This window comes from Vulpes lagopus, chromosome 5 (assembly GCF_018345385.1).
Source record: "Vulpes lagopus strain Blue_001 chromosome 5, ASM1834538v1, whole genome shotgun sequence".
Classification (NCBI taxonomy): Eukaryota; Metazoa; Chordata; class Mammalia; order Carnivora; family Canidae; genus Vulpes; species Vulpes lagopus.
The window spans coordinates 27,200,459-27,223,566 of record NC_054828.1 but is presented as its reverse complement, the minus strand read 5'-3'; the positions used below and the strand labels follow the sequence as shown (position 1 = coordinate 27,223,566).

Here is a 23,108-nt window from a genome sequence, read left to right as displayed (position 1 = left end):
AATATCATCTATAAAATGCTTTATTGAGATGTATACTTTAAAAGGATAAATTGCATATTTTGTGAATTATAATTTAGTATATTCACTGAGTTCTGCAACCATCACCAAATCAAGTTTAGGACATTTTCACCATACCAAAAGAAACCCTGTACAAACATCTATCACTCCCAGTCCCTGGAAACGTCCTGTCTTATCCAACCATTAATTTACTTTCTGTTCCTATAGATATAAGTTTTCTGGACATTTCATATATAAATATTATCATACATGCAGTCTTTTGTGATGGGCTTCTTTAACTTAGCATAATGTTTTTAAGGTTCATCCATATAGCACAGGTCTCTGATCCCTGTTAAGTTAAATTTTGTATATTGTGCGAGATAGAGTTTCAACTTCCTTTCAAACCATATTTAGTTGTTCCAGTGCCATTTGTTGAAGAGATTCTTTCCCATTTGAATTCTCTTCACACCTCTGCCAAACATTAATTGACCACAAGTTGTTATTTTTGGACCCAATCAATTACGTTGATTTATGTTTGTCTTTATGTCTGCTGCAGCACAGTCTAGATTACTGTACTTTAAAAAGTTTTACCTCCCCTGCTTGTTTCAGGTTTATTCTTTTCCCAAGGTTTTAAGGTGAAGTTTGATTTCTTTGTATGTTTCACAGGGGTGTTTACTGCTATGATTTCCCTTTATTTTTTTTTAAGATTTTATTTATTTATTCATGATAGTCACACAGAGAGAGACAGAGAGGCAGAGACACAGGCAGAGGGAGAAGCAGGCTCCATGCACCGGGAGCCCGATGTGGGATTCGATCCCGGGTCTCCAGGATCGCGCCCTGGGCCAAAGGCAGGTGCCAAACCGCTGCGCCACCCAGGGATCCCTATGATTTCCCTTTAAGTGCTGCTTTAGTGGCATTCCATAAGCTTTGGTATGTTGCATTTTTATTTTCAAATATCTCTACAGATTTCCTAATTTATCTTGTGATTTTCTCTTTGATCCATTGGTCAAATTTTGGAGTGCATTAATTTCTATACATTTTTTAATTTTCCAGATTTGGTACTTATTTGTAATTTCATTTCATCGTGACCAGAGAACAGATTTTTTATTTCAATAACTTTTGCATTTACTGAGGCTTGTTTTGTGTTCTGGCATATGATCTGTCTTGGAGAATGTTCCATGTGGTCTTGAGAATTGTGCTGTTGGTATATGAATGTTCTATAGATATGTTAGGTATAGTTGGTTTATAGTGCTGTTCATGTCTTCTTCTTCCTTGTTGACTCTTTCTCTATTCATTGTTGAAAGTTGGGTCATGTCTCTATTATTGTTGAATTGTCTACTTTCCTGTCACTTCTGTCAAGTTTTGCTTCAGAATTCTGACAGCAAATACAGAGTTGTTAAGAATTTATGGGCTGTGTTGTGAGGTGCAGAAATGTTTACAATTGTTAATAGCTTCCTGATGGATTCTCTTTTATCTCACTATAAAATGAGCCTCTTTCTGTAGGAAGTTTTTATTTTCATTTTTTTTAAGTTTTTTTTTTTTTTTAAGTTTTTATTTTCAAATCTTTGTTTAGCCACTTCAGCTCTTCGATGGTTGCTGTTTGCATGGTAGTTTTTTCATTGTATTTTCATTTTTGAATCCAAAATGTGTCTCCCATCGACAGTATATATTTAAATCTTGTTTTGGTAATCCACTCTTAATATTTGTTTAATCCACTCACATGTAATGTTGCTGTTTATATGGTTGGATTTATGTGTTTTGCTTTGTTTCCTATATATGTCATATACCTTTTTTTCCCCTTTGTTCAACAGTTTTATTTTTAATTAAAAAAAATTTAAATGTAGGCTTTACACCAGTTGGGGCCCAACACAGGGCTTGAACTCATGACCCTAAAATCAAGACCTGCGCTGAAATTAAAAGACACCTAACCAACTGAGTCACCCAGGTGCCCCACAACTGAATACTTTCTAGTGTAATATTTTGATTCCTTTTATTAATCATTTTTTGTATTTTAAAAATTTTCTCAGTGGTTACTATAGGCCTTACAAGTATATAGCTTGTCAAAATCTACTTTAGTTTTATAGTAACTTAATTCCAGTGAAATACAGAAATGTTACTCCTATAAAGCTTCTTTTTGTTATACATGTTGTATCTCTCTATATTAAAAATTTATCAATACATTGTTGTAATAATTTTAATTTTGTTATAAAGGTTGGAAGAATGGGTATATTTTTTATAGTTTTTATATTAACCTTTTAATTTACCATTTCATGTTCTCATTTCTTCCTGTGGCTTCATTATTGAAATACAGCTTTACAGGCAGCCTGGGTGGCTCAGTGGTTTAGTGCCACCTTCAGCCCAGGGCCTGATCCTGGAGACCTGGGATCAAGTCCGTCTGGCTTTCTGCATGGAGCCTGCTTCTCCCTCAGCCTGTTTCTGCCTCTCTCTCTCTCTCATGAATAAATAAATAAAATCTTAAAAAAAAAAATACAAAAAAAAAATAGTTTTGCTTCTACCACCTGCTTTATGGTGTCACAAATATACATTTCTATGCTATAGATAATGCCACAATTATATATTGTCTTATAGAATTAGTTTTTAAATCAGCTGAGGGAAGAATAGGACATTACAATGCCTTTTGTAATTTCCTACATAATTACCTTTATTGGAAGTTTTTTTCATTAGGATTTAAATTATTGTATTGTCTCATTTCCTTTCAGCCTCAAAAAACTTCAGTATTTCTTCTAAGATTGGTTTCCTAGGAATTCTTAAAATGTGGGAATTTCATATCCTCATCGCCTTCATTTCTGAAGGATAGTTTTTTAGATAGAAAATTCTTGGTTGATAGTTTTTTCCTTTCCAGCACTCTACATGTTATCCTACTGCCTTCAAGTCTCCTGATAAATCAGTTGTTAATGGGGTTTTCTTGTACATGATGGTATTTTTTTTTCAAGATCTTTCAACATTTGTAGTCTGACATGTGTGTGAATGTAGACCATTCTACTTTATGTAAGAACTTACTCTTTTCAGATTTCCCCCCCAAAATCTGGTATTTTTAAGCATTATTTCTTCTAACAATTTTTCCGCTTCTCTTCTCCTCTAGGTACTTTCCTTACACGAATTTGAGGATTCATGTTACTCTGAAGCTATTTTTCATTTCCTTTTCTCCTACTCTCCAGATTGTATTATTTGCATTATTTAGTTCTTCTAAAATACATCCTTTGATCTTTTTATTTTTTTTAATAGATTTTATTTATTCATGAGACACACAGAGAGAGAGAGAGAGAGAAGCAGAGTTACAGGCAGAGGGAGCAGGCTCCATGCAGGGAACCTGACGTGGGACTTGATCCTGAGTCTCCAGGATCACACTCTGGGCTGAAGGTGGCGCTAAACCGCTGAGCCACCTGGGCTGCCCCTTTGTTCTCTATTTGATGAAATATTATACCTTTACTTCCAAGCATGGTTTCTTTCAGTTTTTTTTTTTTTTTAAATATGATAGCTGCTTTGAAGGTTTTTTTTCTGCTTCCAACATCCGGGTCCACTAAAAGTTTCTTTTTACTGTTTTCAAATCTCGTTTATGGGACACACTTTACTGTTTCTCCACAGATTTTTTAAGTTTTTGCTGAAAAGTGGACAGTTTAGATAATATAGCAGCTCTGGAGACTCATCTCCCCAGCACTTACTTGTTTAGTGACTTCACTGGACTATTTAATTTACCCTGCACTGTATAGCCTCTGATGCTCCTCTGCAGATTTCCTCATGCTGCTATTCCAATTGTGCTTAATTATTATTATTATTTTTTTTAAAGAGTGCATATGAAGGGGGGTGGGCTGCAGAGGGAGAGAATCTTAAGTAGATCATCCACTGAGCACAGAGCCAGATGCAGGGCTCAATCCCAAGGGCCTGAGCTCCTGATCTGAGCTGAAATCAAGAGTCGGACATTTAACTGACTGAGCCATCCGGCTGCCCCTTCCTATTTTTAAATGCATGTCTTAAAATACAAGCAATCAGAACCCTTTAAATAAGGCAATGTGCTCAAAACCCGAAAAAGCTTTCTGCTGCCATTAGTTGATTCATCATCAACACACAGCCTACAGAATAAATAAGCAGTTCTTTAATAGTTAAATATATTCCAGAAGAGTGTTTATAATTCATTTACAAGTGAGTCTGTTACACCAGTAAATGTTGTTTGACCTGTTGTATAAAGTAAATAGTGCTGTGTTAAGAATTAGTCCTGGAATAGTCTGTTGAATTCCTATTTCCAATGTAGTAGATTAAAAACACAACTGTGAATGGTATAAAGACTTAAGAATCATATTGTGATAAAATCAATCTCAAAAATAGAGAATCCAGACTCTTGTTGGATAATTTAAGAATGCAGAAATTGTCTTCAACTTAAACATGAGTGCCACAGAGAAAATACTGAAGATGTCTTTCAATGTGATGAAAATGTACAAAACCCTAGAACATGACCATCAAATGACCAATGTATCAAAACCAACGGGATTTAGAAAACACATCAATTCTGAAGTAAGCAGAAATAAAAAGACAATTTACAAAGAATTACAACTAATTTCTAATCATCATCAGAGTCTGAATCATATTTCTTCCCTCGGATAGTTTTCTTTTCCAGCTTTGTGAAGTTTGTTCCGAATTTCTTTTGGCTCTGAAATGGTGGCTCCATTAAATTTCCACTAAAAATAAAACAAATTTGAAAAGCATTTATTCTTTATGATTTAGTACAGTTGGTATGCTAACCTACACAAAAATCTCTTTTCTTACTAACCTATTTTAAAGAAAATCCTGGTGTCAAGGAAGATCTATATATATTATTTATACTGCTGGTTAAGAGTTTTAAACCTTATTTTGTATTATTAAATGTTTTAGATCAATGTTTTCTTTTTATCATTAATCACTGACTATCTCATAGGATGTACCTACTGAATTTCGACTGAAAAGCACAGAAAGAAATGAAACAGTTTTTCCACCTGTTTTGGATGTGTTCAACTTGGATTAGATTCTTTTCACTGTAAGAATGACACAGGAAAATGATGCTCTATTTTTGACAGCTTATTATGGCTGGTATGATCCTGTTTCACATCTTTTAATGTTTAGACAAACATCAATAAAACTTATGGAACTCTTTATCATTAACCTGGAATTGGTATAAAAATTTTCAATGATGCTTAAGAAATAAATGAGACAACTTCTTCTTTAAAAATATCTAGGAATATTCCTGGCACCTAGATTCTGGTTTTGAAATACCATTTGCTACAGAAAAGAACCTTGGTTCCTTGGAGAAATAGCCAATCCTAGGGAGAGTTTGTCTAAGACCACTTATCTGCATCAGAAAGAGTGCTTGGGCAGCCCAGGTGGCTCAGCCGTTTAGAGCCGCCTTCAGCCCAGGGATTGATCCTAGAGACTGGGATCGAGTCCCACTCGTCGGGCTCCCTGAATGGCGCCTGCTTCTCCCTGTGCCTGTGTCTCTGCCTCTCTCTCTCTCCTCTGTGTATTCTCATGAATAAATAAATAAAATCTTAAAAAAAAAAGTGCTTAAAGAACTATGGGGCCATGTAAAAAGAACACTGAAGTCTGCATGAGAGGGCCTCTCACTGGCCAAATCTGGGGCAATTTAGGTTTCAAAATAAGTATTAGTAACTAACTACAACCCATTGGCTAAGATAAGCCGCTGCCCATTCTAATAGAAATAAATGAAAAAGTAAATTAATGTGGGATATGGAAAAGTTGTTCTTAAATCACCATGTGGCTTGGTAGATAACTTGTTAACCAGGGCTCAGTTATCAGCAGAAATAAAACACCCTATACCTCTTGCTGTGGTATACTGAGAAGAATACAACTTTTATTATATACCCATGAGAACATGCATGGTCTACACCTAATCTTGAAACATTAGACAAACCCAAATTGAAGGATACTCTACAAAATAACTAGCTTGTACTCTTCAGAAATGTCAAAGTACTGAAAAATAAGACAAGGTTAATGGAAACTAAAAATACATGGTAACTACATGCAACATTTTAGTATGTAGGACATTATTTGGGACAGTGGTAGAATTTGAAATATATAATATTACATAATATTATGATATCTTAACAACTCTACTATGGTTACATAAGAAAAAGCCCTTATTGTTGGAAAATACACAAGGAGATATTTAGCAGTAAAGGGATAATACATCTCCACTTAAATGGTTTAAAAAAAAATCGTGTATTCAGGAAAAGAATGATAAAGCAAATGTAAAATGTTTAGAACTGAGACATATGGGCAATAGGTATATGAGAATTCTTTGTGCTAGTTTCCAGCTTGTTTAAAGTTTAAAATTATTTCAAAATTCATTTAATAGATATTAATATTTTATTTGTTATTAAGTAAAACCTAAAACTCTGAAATCAAGTTCTACAACATAGGGGAGATTCAGAGAAAAAGGGACAGGGAAAAGAGGAGAGAACTTTCTACTTACTGAAAGGTGCTATGACAAGAGAATAATTGTATAATTTTATCTGTTAATTCTATAAATCAAAAACAGGCACAGATGACAAGATGATATGCTCTGATTTGTGGGATCAGGTAAACTATCTGGCAAAGTGGACAAGGAGATGAATGAAAAATGGAAGTTGGATTTTAGATTGTTTTCAAATTGAGACTGTTTCCACAATAAGTAATTTAAGCTCATTACATGATTGAGATTATACATTTTACTAGATTCTACAAAACAGGAATACCTACATTAAAAAAATCTGATGTTCAAAGATAACTCATTATCAATTTGAGTAATCTGGTCTAAATCAGGGAAGAGTCAATTCTGAAGTGTCATTTTGGGTTTCCAGACTATTAGAAAATTAGATTCAATAGGATCTGTTAGGATGAAAGTTTTTATAATAGGTAGGTATACTCCAAAACTCAATTTTATCTGCAACTCTGATTTTGTTGTAAGATCATGCTTAATGTACACTTTAAGAAATATGCTTTTCATTTGTGAAACATTTTCTACATCTCAGCCAGAAGACCTTACTTAGCTTCATAAAATGAATGTTAACATAAAAAAATTCTCTATAAATATCAACTGAGTATGGAATTAAAATCAAATTGTTTTGCTAAAAATTACCTGTAATTGAGAATATCGGAACAACCCAGCCTCCATTCTAAAGTTTCTGTGGTGAAGTCATCTGTATTTCCTAGGTCAGTAAATCCAACAACATAATCTTGTGTTTTTCCATCTTTTACCAGTGCTAGTGTGGGAATGACTTTGATACGTAGTCTCTCACAAAGGAAAGGTGCTTTTTCCACATTCAGCTTCAGAAATTTGGTCTCAAGATGTTTCTTAGACAGTATCACCAAATGTCGGTCTAATATTTTACACCTGTAAATAACAGCATATAGAGAATCAAAAGCTAAAAGAACAGATTTTTCATTTTAAAAATAAGTATCCTAAAGATACATCTAATTTTCTGTTTGAGTCTCATAATTTGGCAGCCAACCCATGCTTGCATTGGATGACCTCATTTCATTTCACAGGTTAGCTAAACTGATTATAAGAGGCAGGAAAATAATCCAATATTCTAGAAAGTCAGTTGTGCCTCATGATACTTATACTAAATATATGCTTTCGGTCCTAAGTAGTTCATGAAGTTGTCATGTTCATGGTAAGAACAAAAAAAACTGGGCAGCCCAGGTGGCTCAGTGGTTTAGCACCACCTTCAGCCCAGGGAGTGATCCTGGAGACCTGGGATCGAGTCCCACATCAGGCTCCCTGTGTGGAGCCTGTTTCTCCCTCTGCCTATGTCTCTGCCTCTCTCTCTCTCTCTCTCTCTCTGGGTCTCATGAATAAATAAACAAAATCTTAAAAAAAAAAAAAAAAGAAAACTATCATTTCTCTTATGTATGTTTTCTGGTGTCTCATACACAGAGCTTGAAGGGTGACCAATCTGACTTGATAGAACTCAGAAGTGACTTTTCAGAATTAGAAATGTATACACAATACCATATTTGGAAGTCAGACCAAAGGACGTCACCAAGGAACTCTTCTAACTGTGCAACTATCATTAAGAAGCATAAGGATAAGGATTATAAATATGCTCATATGGTTCTGAAGAAATGAAAAATACCAGTAGTACATTGTCACTTTCTATTGAAAAGAAATATGGAAATAGCATTTTCTGTAAGTTAAAATGTACTTTAAACTGGTTGATCCTTTAGTGTTCCTGAAACCGACTACTGTAATAATCTTTTTGAGCAGTTCTTCATCACAGTGTTCATTAAAGTCAGCTTTTATTTATTTATTTTTTAAATTTTATTTGTTTATTCATGAGAGACACACAGAGAGTGAGAGTGAGAGAGAGAGAGAGAGAGAGAGAGAGAGAGAGAGGCAGAGACACATGCAGAGGGAGAAGCAGGCTCCCCATAGGGAGTCAGATGTGGGACTTGATCCTGGGACTCCAGGATCACGCCCTGGGCTGAAGGCAGGCACTGAATCGCTGGTACAAGAGAAAATGAATGGTACAAGAGAACAAATTAACAAATGGTTCCTGAATGAAGCTAAAACAAATGATAAATGAGCCATTATGAGAGAAATATGTTCTCAAAAACCAGTAGATAAATCAACTCCATGTTTCAATGGAGTTGCATACAACCTATTTTAAGTGAATCTATGATTGTACCATTTGTTAATTAATCCACTTTTTTAAAACCCAGAAGCAGCAGTCGCGGTGTAGTTAAAACAGCTTAGGCTTAAATTCTGGTTTTGAATCCTCTTCTATCATTTACTAGATGAATGACATTAGGTGAGACACCTAATCTCTCCAAGTCTTGGTCGACCATCCATACATGAAGCACTGGAATTATAACTACCTCAAAGGGACATTATGAATGTTCCAGGGTTTTTTTGTTTTTTTTTTTTAAAGATTTTTTTTTAATTGTCTGTACTTTCATTTGCCAAGAAATTATCAAATAGAGTATAATAAAGTTTACTTACTTTGGATACTTTAAGGCTTATGAAGAAAAAATAATTAATAATAACATGTGCAAACAACCTTCAAGGCCAAAATATAGAGAGATGGAAATCAAGTAGGCAGGGGAGAGCAGGTTGTCAGTTCACTTTAGGCTGCAGGCTCATTGCTGGATAACTTCCTCCCTTTGCAATATACCTGTGACTTCAGGAGTTGATGGAAATGGTATTCTATGTCTGTGTTTTCTGTTGGAAGGTGTTTGATGGTTGGATTCTCAAGGGGGAGAAATTCCCCAGTTCCCAGGATCATCCTCTCCCCACCACAATAATTAAAAGATGTAATTATTTATTTATTCAGTCATGAGAGACACAGAGAGAGAGAGAGAGAGGCAGAGACACAGGCAGAGGGAGAAGCAGGCTCCATGCAGGGAGCCCAACGTGGGCCTTGATCCCAGGTCTCCAGGATCACACCCTGGGCTAAAGGCGGTGCTAAACCGCTGATCCACCCGGGGTTGCCCTGTTCCAGGGTTTTATACACGGAATATACAGTCTACTATATACCAAGAATTCTGAAATCTGTATTAGACTTCTATATGAAATTTTCTAATGATTTTTTTGTTTTCCTTTTTTCTATTTTTTAAGCAATCTCTATACCCAACAAGGGGCTCAAGAGTCAGATGTTCTACTGGCTGAGCCAGCCAGGTACCTCTTGAGTTTTCATTTTTGCTTGAAGGTAAGTATTCCTGGGGTTGTACTGTTTTGCACTGTTTATACATCCATCAAATATATTTACTGAGCACCTACTATGTGTCAGCCATTGCTGCTCCTGGGAGCATGGTGAACCATGATACAGGCAAACTCTCTGCTGTCACAAAACAATCTAGTGGTCAAAAACATCTAATAAACATCAAATGGTATCAATCTTAGAGATTAATATTAACATATCACCTCACCATGTATGTCAGAGGTTGGCAACTTGAGAAATGTGTGCCAATAGGAGAGGATAGAGTACCACAGTGACAGAGGCTTTCTCTGATACCCTTTTCTTCCCTTTTAAAGATTTATTTATTCTTGAGAGAGAGAGAGGGGGAGAGAGAGGCAGAGGGAGAAGCAGGCTCCATGCAGGGACCCTGACGTGGGACTCGATCCTAGGTCTCCAGGATCAGGCCCTGGACTGACGACGGCGCTAAACCGCTGAGCCACCCAGGCTGCCCCTACCCTTTTCTTTCCTAATCCATTCCCATACCTTCCTTTACAGGGATTTCACCATCTCAACATTTTCTTTCATTTAAAAAAAATTTTTTTTAATTGCTTTTTCTTCTTTCATTTATATTACCTTAATCAGTAAATCTCAGGCAGGCAATCCTTGAAAGATGTTAATTAGTAACCATGTTACTGGATGGTGAGTTAAAGACAAAGGCTGAGCAGGTTATGGAAATGGGAGGAGAGGGCAGGGTGGAGACAACAGTGAATGGATGGAGACTCTACACTGGAGTATGTGTCTGTCTAGGGAGGCAGCTACTATTCAGTATCAGCAAACTGCTTTCCTACTGAATTCTAGGCCTCCTATTAAGTTATTCGATTTTTTAAAAAATCTGAAATCTGGATTTTTAAAAAAAAAAAATTGTATCTCTCAATTTTTCAAAGTTGGCAACTAATCAAATTTGAGAGTTAAAAGAAAGAAAGGGTTAAGATATAACCCTTTCTAGGGGTATTTTCATTTTACAAGGGCTCTGCCTCCATAGAGAGGCTTGTAGATCTGGGCTATCCAAAAGAAATCACTTTCCTCTCCTTCAAGCCAAGTCTGGCACTCCCAACGATGCTTCTAATGAAAGGCTTGGCCAAACTACTGTCTCCCCATGAGCTGCATGCTGAGGAAGAGTGTAATGGGTTTTAAGTTAATCTTCAACATAGCAACTGTTTAACAGACTTTTACAGAAGTACCAAGAAACAACTTAAAAAGTAGTTCCTCTAATTTCTGAAAATTTTCTATTATATTAGTGTATTTCTACTCAAAGACCTCATCATTTTAAACAACTCACTGGTGGAAACAAAGTTACCTGAATGTGGAGTCTCTGTAGAAATGGCAAACCACTTTTTTACTCTCCTTGACTTCTTGAAAAAAGTCTCTCTCACTAGGGATTTCTCTGTATTCCCCATGTCCTTTTGAAAGCCATTCCTAATTTGGAGAAAAGGGAAATATTACATACTTGACATATTTTTCAGTACTTTACATTTTGTGTCTAAATCACTATAATGTCCTGTAATGAAGTTGATTTTATCTTGTAGAGAAATCAATTCCTCTTATTTACTCTCCTATGCCTCTACTGTCAAGTGCAAACAGTCTCTGAACAGGGACTAATCTCTCAGCATGGTTTGTGTTTAAGACAATCCATGGTAACTTCATACATGTTTTCTTAGAACTTTAAAAATTTAGATTCAAGAGACTTAAAATATAAATATCCATTTAATTTCTCTGCACTCAACTAAAGTCAGAAGCATTAGGTCTAAGTTACTGCAAAGCTTTGAAAAATTATGCTCATCAGATAAAGCTACTTGGTCTTTGTAGGGGAGAAGGAGGGTTGGTTACTGCAGCTTTGCAGCTCAAAAGCCCTGTTTGCTCAGAGCAGTAGGAACCACTTCTATTCTGGCCACCAATGGGATAGTATCATAGGAAGAAAATATTGTCTTCTCACGTGATGTCCAGAAACAATACAGATCCCATGAGTCATCTAACGCAACTTCTCAACCCAATGTATCAACCATGCCTGACAGACCTTTGCTTCTCAAGCTTCCTGCTACTGGAAAGGTTCATCATCTCAATTGGAAGCTTGCTTCCTTTTTTTTAGGCAGCTGGTTTTAATAAAAAGAGCATTGGGCTTGCAGGTAGAAAGCATGGGTTTGAGTAATTATTTTACCACTTATTAGGCTAAGAATTTTAATAGTCTTTTGAGTCTCCATTTCCTCATTTGTAAAGTGGAGATTACAAAGCAACTATCTCACTGAGTTGTGAAAGTAAGACTCTACATGAAAATATCTCTAACAGTGTCTGGCACAGGTGCTTCAAAACCAGTTGCATGTATACTCTCTCATTTTTTGAAGGGTCTTCTCACACTGAACTGCAATATATCTGTAACTTTGGTCTGTGGATGCCAGCTTGGACCTAAGATTAGAGAGAAAAGTTCTAATGTCTTTCATATGTTAGCCCTTCAGACATCCTGTCTCACCTATGTCCTTTCTTTTCTACCTCTCCATTTTCTTTTGGCTGTTTCTCGTATGAAATGATTGCTACATCTCTTACTCTCTTTTTTTTTTTTTTTTAACATCTCTTACTCTTATTGATTATCCTCCTCTGAACTAATTTCCCCCTTTCCCTTTAAAAGGTGGCAGAAGTCTATAGGCAGCCCTCCAGAAGTGGTCCACCAAGAAGGTGGCAGGAGTGCCATCTCCTTTCTTCCTCTGGACTTAAGCTAATACAGGCTGTATTAAGAATTTTGGAATCCATTTCACACTGACTTATGCTAAGCTGATGCTCACAGGAAGTCCTGGTGTTTTCTCCTTATGTGACATTTCTTTGGTCAAGCTTTTATAAACAATTTAAACTCTCAAATACAATTCGTTAATGGCATGTAACATTTCATAACTTTTCTTGACTTACCGATAACATTGCCCTTAAAAAAAAAAAAAGTGTTTTTCTAAAAAGCTCTTTTTATTAATTCTCATATGTTTAACCAACAGGTGGAAAACTTGAACCTTTCAAAGTTCCCTCGGAGGCAAGCCTACTCTGAACCTCCAACACAGGGCATCTTTCCCAAGACACTCAGCACACCCCTGTACTCTTTTAAAGAGGTCATGCTCCACAGGGCATCTGCCGAATGGAATTTAGCAGGATGAGCAGAGATCACAGTGCAGGCTGAACCTACCCAAGGGCTGGCAGCTGAGCATCTAGCTCTCACTTAGTGGCTATACCCCAAGCTTTTGGATGGGCTCTTCCTTTATCTCACCTGTCCTTCTGCTCACTACCTAAGTCCTATGTCACAAGGTGCCATAACAGTAAGAGGGTGCTTGGTTGACTGAGGAATATTGATTGGCACAGGCCTATTAAGTAGTGTTACTTAACTGTGATCATGAAATAGGAGTTTTAGCAGAATCTCATCATACATTACCTTAGGTAATTATTAGCATTATATTAAAAAAAGTCTCCTGGCTTCAAAACCATATATAGACACACACACAACCCCTATTCTAGAAAACTCAAGATATAAAAATAGAAACTCAGGCACACTATAGACGATTCTTTCCTTTTAGCAATTCTTATAAATACCAAGTATAAACATAATCAAACAGATGCTACAGGGAGCACAAACAAAACTCCCTGTTTCTTTAGAAAAGTTAGAAAGTTTTTTTTATTCACAGCCAACTGAAGAGGAATAAGAACTGATAATAATCTATTACAGTGTAACATAAAGCAATGCAAACATTTTTAAATCAAAAACAGAATTTAACCCAATGTTTTGATTAGAGTCTTTTCCACACTCATACTCCAACAAGAGACCAACAAGAATAGAGTTGTGGCCACCCTTCTTTGGTGACCCAGCATGCATTCTTTTGAACAAATAAGCCATGTAAATGTTACAATGGAAATGCCTGAAATAATTTCTACCATGTCAATGGCCTTACAGCTCTCGCCTCACTTACAATGAGTACAGCTAAATTATAACTGGCTTTACAATTAATCACCTAAAAGGAAAACCACTGACAGTGCTTCCTATGCTCTACCTAGGCCACTCTCTCCTCAACAACCAATCTGAGCTCAAAACACGATCTTGGGTGCATGTTTCTTTTACTCGACTGTAGATTAACATACTGAACAAACTAATTTTTAATGCGCTTTAAAACTAATTTTTTCCCAGCAAATTTTTAACAGTGATAGTACTCTGAAGCAAAAAATGAAAACAACTCTAGAAATAAGGACTGAAATATAAAAGTACTTCAGCACATGTATATATAAGTTGTTAGGAGCATACTGTTAAAGTAATTTCAGAAAGCAGGGCAGAGAGGTTACTTGTTTCTGCTGTTGAGCTTTCCTTAACGTCTCAAGTCTCTTTTCTTTGAGGCGTTCCAATTCATCCTCGTCCATCTGATCCAGTTTCTGAATTTCAGAATCCAAATGTTCTTCTACTAGTTTGGTGGTCTGAAGCAATTGGTTTTCCAGGACTTTTGAAAACATGTCAACAGATGCATTAGCTTCCATTCTTCTAAATGGTACAGTTCAGCCTTGGTGCTAGGAAGAAAGTGTGCAAAGTTGGGGGGGAAAAAAGATAAAGTTTCTTCTCTCATTTTAAAAAATTCTAGCAAGTGTATAATTTGCACTCCACAAAGAGTTCTGACAACCAAACATTTTGTGTTACGCTTAAGAATTTTTACTTAAGGCAGCCCTGGTGGCTTAGCGGTTTGGTGCCTCCTTCAGCCCACGCGTGATCCTAGAGACCGGGGATCGAGTCCCACGTCGGGCTCCCTGCATGGAGCCTGCTTCTACCCTCTGCCTCTCTGTCTCTAATAAATAAATAAAATCTTTAAAAAAAAAATTTTTTTTACTTAAATGTTTTGATTGATTGATTGATTGAGGGAGAGAGGGGAAGGGAGGGGAAGGCAGAGAGGGAGAATATTAAGCAGACTGTGTGTTCGGTGAGAGCCCGACTCAGGGCTCTGTCTCACAATCCTGGGATCATAAACCTGGGCTGAAATCAAGAGTTGGACATTTTAACTGACTAACCCACCAAGACATCCCTTATTGAAATCTTTTAAAATTGAATTTTCAATAGGTTATAGTCACACCACTCAAATATTACTTAGAACAAAGTTTAGGTGCTTCTGATTTAGTTTGTGCTTCACTACAACAAAGCAAAAAACAAGTCTTTAAGACCAGAGAGTAATGAGTAGTTGGAGTTCTACCTAGTGACATAAATTGATAGTGCTTCTTTGTTTAAACCAGAAGAGAAATAAAGCAGGAACGACTGAATAATGATGCGGTAAAGTTTAAGTGCAGTGAGGTTTTACATATACATCTACAAAACAAACTTTGCTTCAGTATAGAACAGAGTTGAGCCAACAACGTATTTTTCAAGGTCTCTACCTAAATGATTTTCATTTAACCTCTGAGAAACTGCATCACAATTTATGTACAAATTAGGTAAAGAACAATTTACACCTGGTGTTCCCCAAACTTTAGTTTCACGGCTTTTCTCCTATGCCCTAACAAAAGATCAATACTGGTACGGATCTACTGACAGTGTTCTTAACTTTGATGTGAAACAGGATCACTCCAAGTGTTAAAAATACTTATTTTTCCAACACTCCTTTATGTAAGGTAGGAGTTTAAAAACAATCTAATTCAGATAGGAAAGGAAATTCTATCTTAATTACACATTCTATAAGATGTAATATTTTCTGTCATCAACAGATGGAAATTTTATGTGTACCCATGGGTTATTACTACAGAAATATAATTTATAACTTGCTTATGAAAGCAGGAAGCTGTTGCATCTCAACTATGACACAATTGCAAATACTACTGAAGAAAATCTTAATAAACCGTGAACTCACTGACCAAGTTACTGACATATAGCCTGGCCCACACAAACTCTCTACAACTGTTGAAATCAAAAGCAGTAGTCTTGCAAACTTCACTTCTGATTCTTTTTTCTTCGCAGGAAAAGCAGATGAAAAGCACAATTGATTTCATTTTTGTATCCCCAGAGCTAGCAATGCTTGGAACACAGCTGGTGCTCAAAAAATACTTTTGAATGAAGATGTGCCTACTTTTTGTTCAAATTATCCTTAAGTTTCAAAAGTATCTGACTTAAAAAAAAACCAAACTGGGCAGCCTGCGTGGCTTAGCGGTTTAGCGCCGCCTTCAGTCCAAGGCCTGATCCTGGAGACCCTGGATCGAGTCCCAAGTCGGGCTCCCTGCATGGAGCCTGCTTCTCCCTCTGCCTCTCTCTCTCTCTCATGAATAAATAAAATTAAAAAATAAATAAATAAACTGTAAGCTCCTCATAAATGCTATGTATTTTTAAGGAATTGTATTTCAAATATGGTAAAAATAATCTCACACTTCCTACCTCCAAAGAAAAACGTCAGTACGATTGTTTCCCTTAGGGCTGGGGCCGGATGAGGCAGAAAATTGGTTATCGAAACACTGAGTTATTATGTCAGAACCTGTTCTTACTGAAGCTACAGCGGATGCTTATCCCTTAAGTTTTAGGAGACTGAACTCAGACTTTAATTCTGGGATAACTGGGGACAGAAGCCAGTAACACGGGCTGTTCTGGGGACAGGTGACGGTGGTCACCACATTCACAAAAGGGAAGGGAGATGGGGTAGCGATCCTGATAACTTTTCATCCTTCAAACCACAAACCCGATTCTTTTACAGTTCATCAGGAACGGTCGGAAGGGCCTTGTCTTCAAATCACCTAACCGTTTCCTTGCCTCCCTTACACGCACCCGTCCAAACAACCTTCACTGCACCCGAGGAGCCCTCCCTGAGGCTTCCCCGCCACTCCCAGAGCCCCAGGGACAGCCGAAGGCTTGAGGCAGGTGGCCCGGACTTCAACACCTCCCGCGGCGCATGCGCCGAAGCCGCCTCCGCCTCACCGACACCGACGTCTGGGCCGCGCCCCTCCCCCGCCCGGGCCGGATGTTGAGTGGCGAAGTGTCCCTCAGCACGGGGGGGCGGTGGCCGGTTTTTTTAACACCATCCTCTGCCTCACCTGAGCTCTCGGTGACACCGGAGAAGTGAGGAACCAGCCGCTCCAGGAAGGCAGTCCAGTCTGGCTTCACCCTCGCAGCAGCTGCCCGTGACTGCGAACCGGCCGTCACTTCCGCCTCCCCTTTGGCTGCGGCCCTCACGCGATACAACCTGAGACGCCCGAGGAAGTGGGGCGGGGGAGGAGGGCGTGCGTGCGGGGAGCGCCTCTGCGCGTGCGCAGCTCCCCCCCCCCCCCCCCCCCGGAGGTTTCGGACTTTTAGCCTGGCTCTAGGTAAGCCGCCCACGCGCCGGGGAGCAAAGTATGCTGGAGGTTGTAGTTCGTCAGTGCTCAGCCTGGCCGCGTCGGACTTAGGCTCGGAGCCTCAGGACACGTCATGTTACATCAGAAACGGGATGGCTACGATCTTGCTCCGGAGTGACATTCCAACTTCACTTCCTTTGTGTTTAATGAACTTTTTTTTTTTTTTTTTTTAAGTTGAGGTATAACTTACACAGCATGGTTAGTGTTTACATAGTTAACACCGTCCAGATCCAGACACTGAACGGGTTTACTATCCTAGTAGGTTCCCTTTTGACTTCCCTAACAAATTCTTAGATACTGCTGTCGCCTTGAGCGTTAAGACTAAGATCTAGTTCGGGGAACTAATGGTGTGTCCTTGTTTCGTTCGCGGTCATTATTTTTTAGTGACCGAACAGACTTGATAATTCATGGACGTTATCAAGAGGCCCAATGTGTCCTCCATATATGACCTAGAGTGGTTCTTTAGCAACCCGCGTGCGGTTGAGAATACGAAGATAGAGAGGTGGAAGCGAAGCGCAAGGCCGACTTCCGAACAGAGCTCCAAACTCCAAGCCTGCGTTCCGCCGCTGAGCTGGAGCTTTCAGCCTCATTGTCTCCGAGTTCTAGAACCGGGAGACGCAGCTGTAACCCGCGCGCGGCGGACGCTTGCGGAAAGGGGGCGCTCGGGTCCCGCCTGGCGGCGGGTCGGCCGGAGACGCTCTACCCGAAGCGCAGCTCTCGATGAGCCGCGCCCTGCGTCCCCACGCCGAGGCGGCGGGGCGATGCGCTTGCGCACTGAGAGCTCACACCATATGTGCCCTGTCCCAGTGCGCGGGTCTGTGGAGAGCCGGGTGCGAGAGGCGGCAGCGCGAGGGGAGCCGAGCCGCGGAGAGACCAAAGTCGGCGGGGGGACAGCGGGTCTGTGAGAGACCGAATAGAGGGGCTGGGGCCGCGAGCGCCGCTGACACACGATGGGGAAGAAGCAGAAAAACAAGAGCGAAGACAGGTAGCCAGTGACTGGGTCCGCACGGCGGCGTCCGGCGCAGCTCAGGGGTTCGCGCGGGTTCCGCCGGCGCGGGGCGGCCCGGGGGCGAGGCTCGCGCCCGGCGCCGCGGGGCCCCGGGCCTGGGTCCCGAACGGGCGGCACGGGGCCACGACCGCAGTTCCGGACCGGCGCGGAGGGCCTCGGCGGCGGGCGGGTTCCTCAGTCGAGACTCGGTCCGGTCGCTGCTCCTCGTCCGGCCTGGAAGGAGGGCTCTGGTACCTCAGGGGCGGGGCGGTGGTCTGGGGGGTCCCCTGCCCCGCGGGGAGGGGCTCCGGTGGCCTCGCTGGCCCAGGGACTGCCCGGCCAGCGTGGCCGCGGCCAGCCTCAGAGTTGTGTTTGCGGCGCTGCGACTGGCGAGGGTCAGGAAGAGTTCTTTCCGTGCCTTTGTACCGGCGAATACTTGAGGAGAGGCGAGTTGGAGTGTGAGTGTGCCTTCAGCCAGGTCGGTAAAGTCTGAGCCGCTCAGGTGAGTTGGGGTTACAGGGAGGTGTTTCACAGGCAGCTCCCTCTTAACTTCCTATCATTTGGTTTTAGTTCTCAGTTACTTAACGTCTAGTTGTCCAGACTCCATGCTTTTCGCTTTCCTTCTTCCGGCCTGTCTTTTGGTGATTTCTTTGCTCTTTAGCACCTCCCCCTAAGGAAGGAGGAGGAGACAAAACCAACCAACCGGGGTCTCTCCTTTCTAACCAGTTAAAAGGCTTTTTTTTGGGGGGGTGGGGGGAGGGAGTGTAAGGGTGTATGGAGAGTTACGTACCCCGAGACTTTTGCAACATTTCTGCGTGTCGCATTCGATTGAATTCTTTGACTCTTACTCAGAGTTTACTAGCTGGGGGGTGTGGGGTGTGAACGTCTGTTATGTTTCACCTTTTATACCACTGACCAAATTTAGTTCGGATACTAAGGGGAGAGTAAAGTTAAAAAAAGAAAAAAACAACCCACCAAAAACAACAACTTCTGGTAGTTCATTTTGACTCAAAGTGGGTATCAGGTCTTGAGGTTAAAATAAGATTACTAATGATAAATTCCTGTATTGTTTGCTCACCTGGCACTCACCTAGCTGATGAGTAGAATTAAAAGACAGCAAGATGAATCTTGTATTTCAGCTACAGGTCTGTTGGAGGCAGTTAATTGGCTTGCAGACTAGAACCTGTTAATCATACCAGGTAAATGAGAGAAAATAAGCAGAATTCTGGGTGATTTAGTGGGACGAAAATTTCTCTTTTGACTGACGTTTTGACGCTTCAGCTGTGTACAAAAAATATATTTGATATAATGAAGCTTCGTATAGCAATTAGCCAGCTTCAATCATAGTTCTCACATGATTATTTCTGTTCTATCTACTAGATATTTTTTTTTAAGATTTTTTATTTATTTATTCATAGAGACACAGAGAAAGAGAGAGAGGCAGAGACACAGGCAGAGGGAGAAGCAGGCTCCGTGCAGGGAGCCTGACGTGGGACTCTATCCCTGGTCTCCAGGATCACACCCCAGGCTGCAGGCGGCGCTAAACCGCTGCGGCACGGGGGCTGCCCTCTACTAGGTATTTTAAAACCATCTCAATTTTCATGTGTTAATCCTTTAGGTGTATCTGAAAGATAAATACTTGAGGGAAGAAAGAACTGTAATGCTATCATCAAGCCTAAGGAATAGTAAGAAGGACTTCTTAAATATTAGTATTCGCTCAGTTTAATTTCATTATTTAAAAAAAATTTTTTTTTTTTTGCGCTTCCATTTGTTTGGTTCAGAATTACAGAACTCCATTCTGTAGATTAAAAAAATACATATCTGTGTTATTTCTTTATTTACATCTTTTACTTTCTAAGCTCTTTCATAATGGAAAAAAAAACTGTTCAGAGGGTAGATACTTTTGTTTATTTTTAGGAAAAAGTGTTTCTTACTGATTAATAAAGTTTTTGATAAGTGATATAAAGTGCAGACGCTGGAGCCTGTTGTTGAATGATTGATTTGGTAGTGTAGAAATAATGCTACTACTGATTTTCCTCCCTCAGACTAATCTGTGGTCTTATATTTTGGCTCATTTTTAAGGGAAAGTGGTGGCAATGTAATTGAAAATTACATTGTAATTTGTAATTATTTTCTCATATGCCAGTATCAAGTTTTGGTGGTTTTCAAATGCTAAATGGACTCCTTTGCTTGAATGCTTTTCAAATATCTAAGAAATCCCAGGTTTTGCAGAGGTCCTCCTTTGACTTGGAACTACTTGGCCTTTTTACTTTGGCATGCCTTGTAAGGTATTTTGGAGGGAAGGAGAACAGCGAAGATACGCAGCAGGGGTTGGACAGGGAAGTTCCACTACTTGTGAATTAGTTTGCTTTGACCTTCTGTTTGTTTAAATACAGTTTTCTTCAAGGATATTTTGCATATTTGTAAAAGAAACAAAGACCTAGTTTGGGAAGAAAGTCTAGGAGAGAGCTCTATTTTAGGATTAATATTTTTGTTTGTGTAAAATAAGATACTTATCTGGTTTTACTCTCTTGAATAAAGATCCCCACATTTCTTTTTTAAAGATTTATTTATTTATTCATGAGAGAGAGACAGAGAGAGGCAGAGACATAGGCAGAGGGAGAAGCAGGCTCTTCGAAGGAGCCGCATGCGGGTCTCCATCCTGGATCCCGGGATCATGACCTGAACCGAAGGCAGCCGACCAACCGCTGAGCCACCCAGGTGTCCCAAGATCCCCACTTTATAGATTTTGCATTCATCCTACCACCCCTTCCCTTTCAAGCTGTGCTAAGTTGAGCATATTTCTGGGTAGAAACTAGGTGAGAAATGAGCAGCTGCTTATTAGTTACCAAGATAGGGCATCAAGTCACTTTTCGGATTGGAAAGAACAAAAAATACTTTGTTTTAATCCTTACATTTAATCCTTATTTTACCTTCTCAACCACTTGGTGTTCATTTAAAATTAGGCTTTATTTCATCTGAGTATCTAATTTTATTTGAGGAACATATGTTTTGTTGTATTAGTGACTTTTGTTTAAAAACTGAATTCTCGGGATGCCTGAATGGCTCAGTGGTTGAGCCTCTGCCTTTGGCTCAGGGCGTGATCCTGGAGTCCCAAGATTGAGTCCCACATTGGGCTTCCTGCATGGAACCGGTTTCTCCCTCTGCTTGTGTCTCTGCCTCTCTCTTTCTGTGTGTCTCGTGAATAAATAAAAAAAAAAATTCTCAAATTTTATTCTGGCTTGTGTAATTCTGAGAATGAGATTTATTTATTTATTTATTTACTTACTTACGTACTTATTTATTTATTTTTAAAGGTTTTATTTATTCATGAGAGACTCAGAGAAAGAGAGAGGCAGAGACACAAGCAGAGGGAGAAGGAGGCTCCATGCAGAGAGCCTGATGTGGGACTCGATCCCGCGACTCCAGGATCACGTCCTGGGCAGAAGGCAGGCGCTAAAACCGCTGAGCCACCCAGGCATTCCCCACGAATGAGATTTTAATAAGATATTCAGCAAGTTTTCCTGACTTTTCGGTAGACTAGAGAAACTCTTGGTGAAATAAGGGCTAAGATTCAGTATCTATAGATCGTATAAAATATATGGCCAATATACGTTATGAGATCTTGTATGTTCTAGTGATGTTCTGTTCTTTCTGTTTGCACAGTATGACTGACGTTCTCTTATCAGGATCTAGGTTAGTTTTTCATAGCCTCCAGTTCTTTATTCTGGTCCCTTTTTTGTTTGATCCCCTAAGTGTGGTAGTTATATTTTTCAGACTATAAGGAAGTTGGTATGTCACCTTTATAGGATTAATACCCCCAAAAAGGATACAGGAGGAAGATAATTATTTCATCTGTCTCACCATCAGATATGAAGGTGAATGTTACTCAGGAACTACAAGGCCTTGAAGTATTTCATAGAGTTCTAGGGTATGTTCAGCATCTGGTTATTTCTTGCTGTGGTTCTGTACACCAGCAGTGAACCAATATAGTGACTCCTCTATTGTTTTTAACTTAGTGTTCTTATCATTACTGGCAAATTAAATTCCCTGGTTTTCTTAAGTTCTAGCTATCTATGAAACAGTTGCCTAACCTTTTCTTTTTTCTTTTTTAAAGATTTGTATTTATTCATGAGAGAGACAGAGAGAGAGGCAGAGACACAGGCAGAGGAGAAGCAGGCTCCGTGCAGGGAGCCTGACGTGGGACTCTATCCCTGGTCTCCAGGATCACACACCCCAGGCTGCAGGCGGCGCTAAACCGCTGCGGCACTTAGGTCTGGGGCTTGGTCCTCTACTAGGTATTTTAAAACCATCTCAATTTTCATGTGTTAATCCTTTAGGTGTATCTGAAAGATAAATACTTGAGGGAAGAAAGAACTGTAATGCTATCATCAAGCCTAAGGAATAGTAAGAAGGACTTCTTAAATATTAGTATTCGCTCAGTTTAATTTCATTATTTAAAAAAAATTTTTTTTTTTTTGCGCTTCCATTTGTTTGGTTCAGAATTACAGAACTCCATTCTGTAGATTAAAAAAATACATATCTGTGTTATTTCTTTATTTACATCTTTTACTTTCTAAGCTCTTTCATAATGGAAAAAAAAACTGTTCAGAGGGTAGATACTTTTGTTTATTTTTAGGAAAAAGTGTTTCTTACTGATTAATAAAGTTTTTGATAAGTGATATAAAGTGCAGACGCTGGAGCCTGTTGTTGAATGATTGATTTGGTAGTGTAGAAATAATGCTACTACTGATTTTCCTCCCTCAGACTAATCTGTGGTCTTATATTTTGGCTCATTTTTAAGGGAAAGTGGTGGCAATGTAATTGAAAATTACATTGTAATTTGTAATTATTTTCTCATATGCCAGTATCAAGTTTTGGTGGTTTTCAAATGCTAAATGGACTCCTTTGCTTGAATGCTTTTCAAATATCTAAGAAATCCCAGGTTTTGCAGAGGTCCTCCTTTGACTTGGAACTACTTGGCCTTTTTACTTTGGCATGCCTTGTAAGGTATTTTGGAGGGAAGGAGAACAGCGAAGATACGCAGCAGGGGTTGGACAGGGAAGTTCCACTACTTGTGAATT

At 39.4% G+C, this 23,108-nt stretch overlaps 2 protein-coding genes across 3 annotated transcripts in view; one reads left to right on the top strand and one right to left on the bottom strand.

Moving 5' to 3' along the window:
- Window positions 1-4,089: 4,089 nt before the first annotated feature.
- Window positions 4,090-16,890, bottom strand: TXNDC9 (thioredoxin domain containing 9). Its single transcript, XM_041756216.1, has 5 exons — window positions 16,737-16,890; window positions 14,028-14,246; window positions 11,023-11,141; window positions 7,124-7,378; window positions 4,090-4,691 (listed from the first exon to the last, which is right to left on the bottom strand). Exons 2-5 carry the CDS (start codon window positions 14,214-14,216, stop codon window positions 4,574-4,576), a joined length of 681 nt encoding a protein of 226 aa, XP_041612150.1. The 5' UTR covers window positions 14,217-14,246; window positions 16,737-16,890; the 3' UTR covers window positions 4,090-4,573.
- Window positions 16,891-17,835: 945 nt separating this feature from the next.
- Window positions 17,836-23,108, top strand: part of EIF5B (eukaryotic translation initiation factor 5B) — a 99,255-nt gene continuing 93,982 nt past the window's right edge. For both annotated transcript variants that reach the window (XM_041756215.1, XM_041756214.1), the window contains exon 1: window positions 17,836-18,021. In XM_041756215.1, coding sequence (XP_041612149.1) covers window positions 17,987-18,021 — 35 coding nt within the window. In that variant the 5' untranslated portion in view covers window positions 17,836-17,986. The remainder of the gene's footprint in view (window positions 18,022-23,108) is intronic.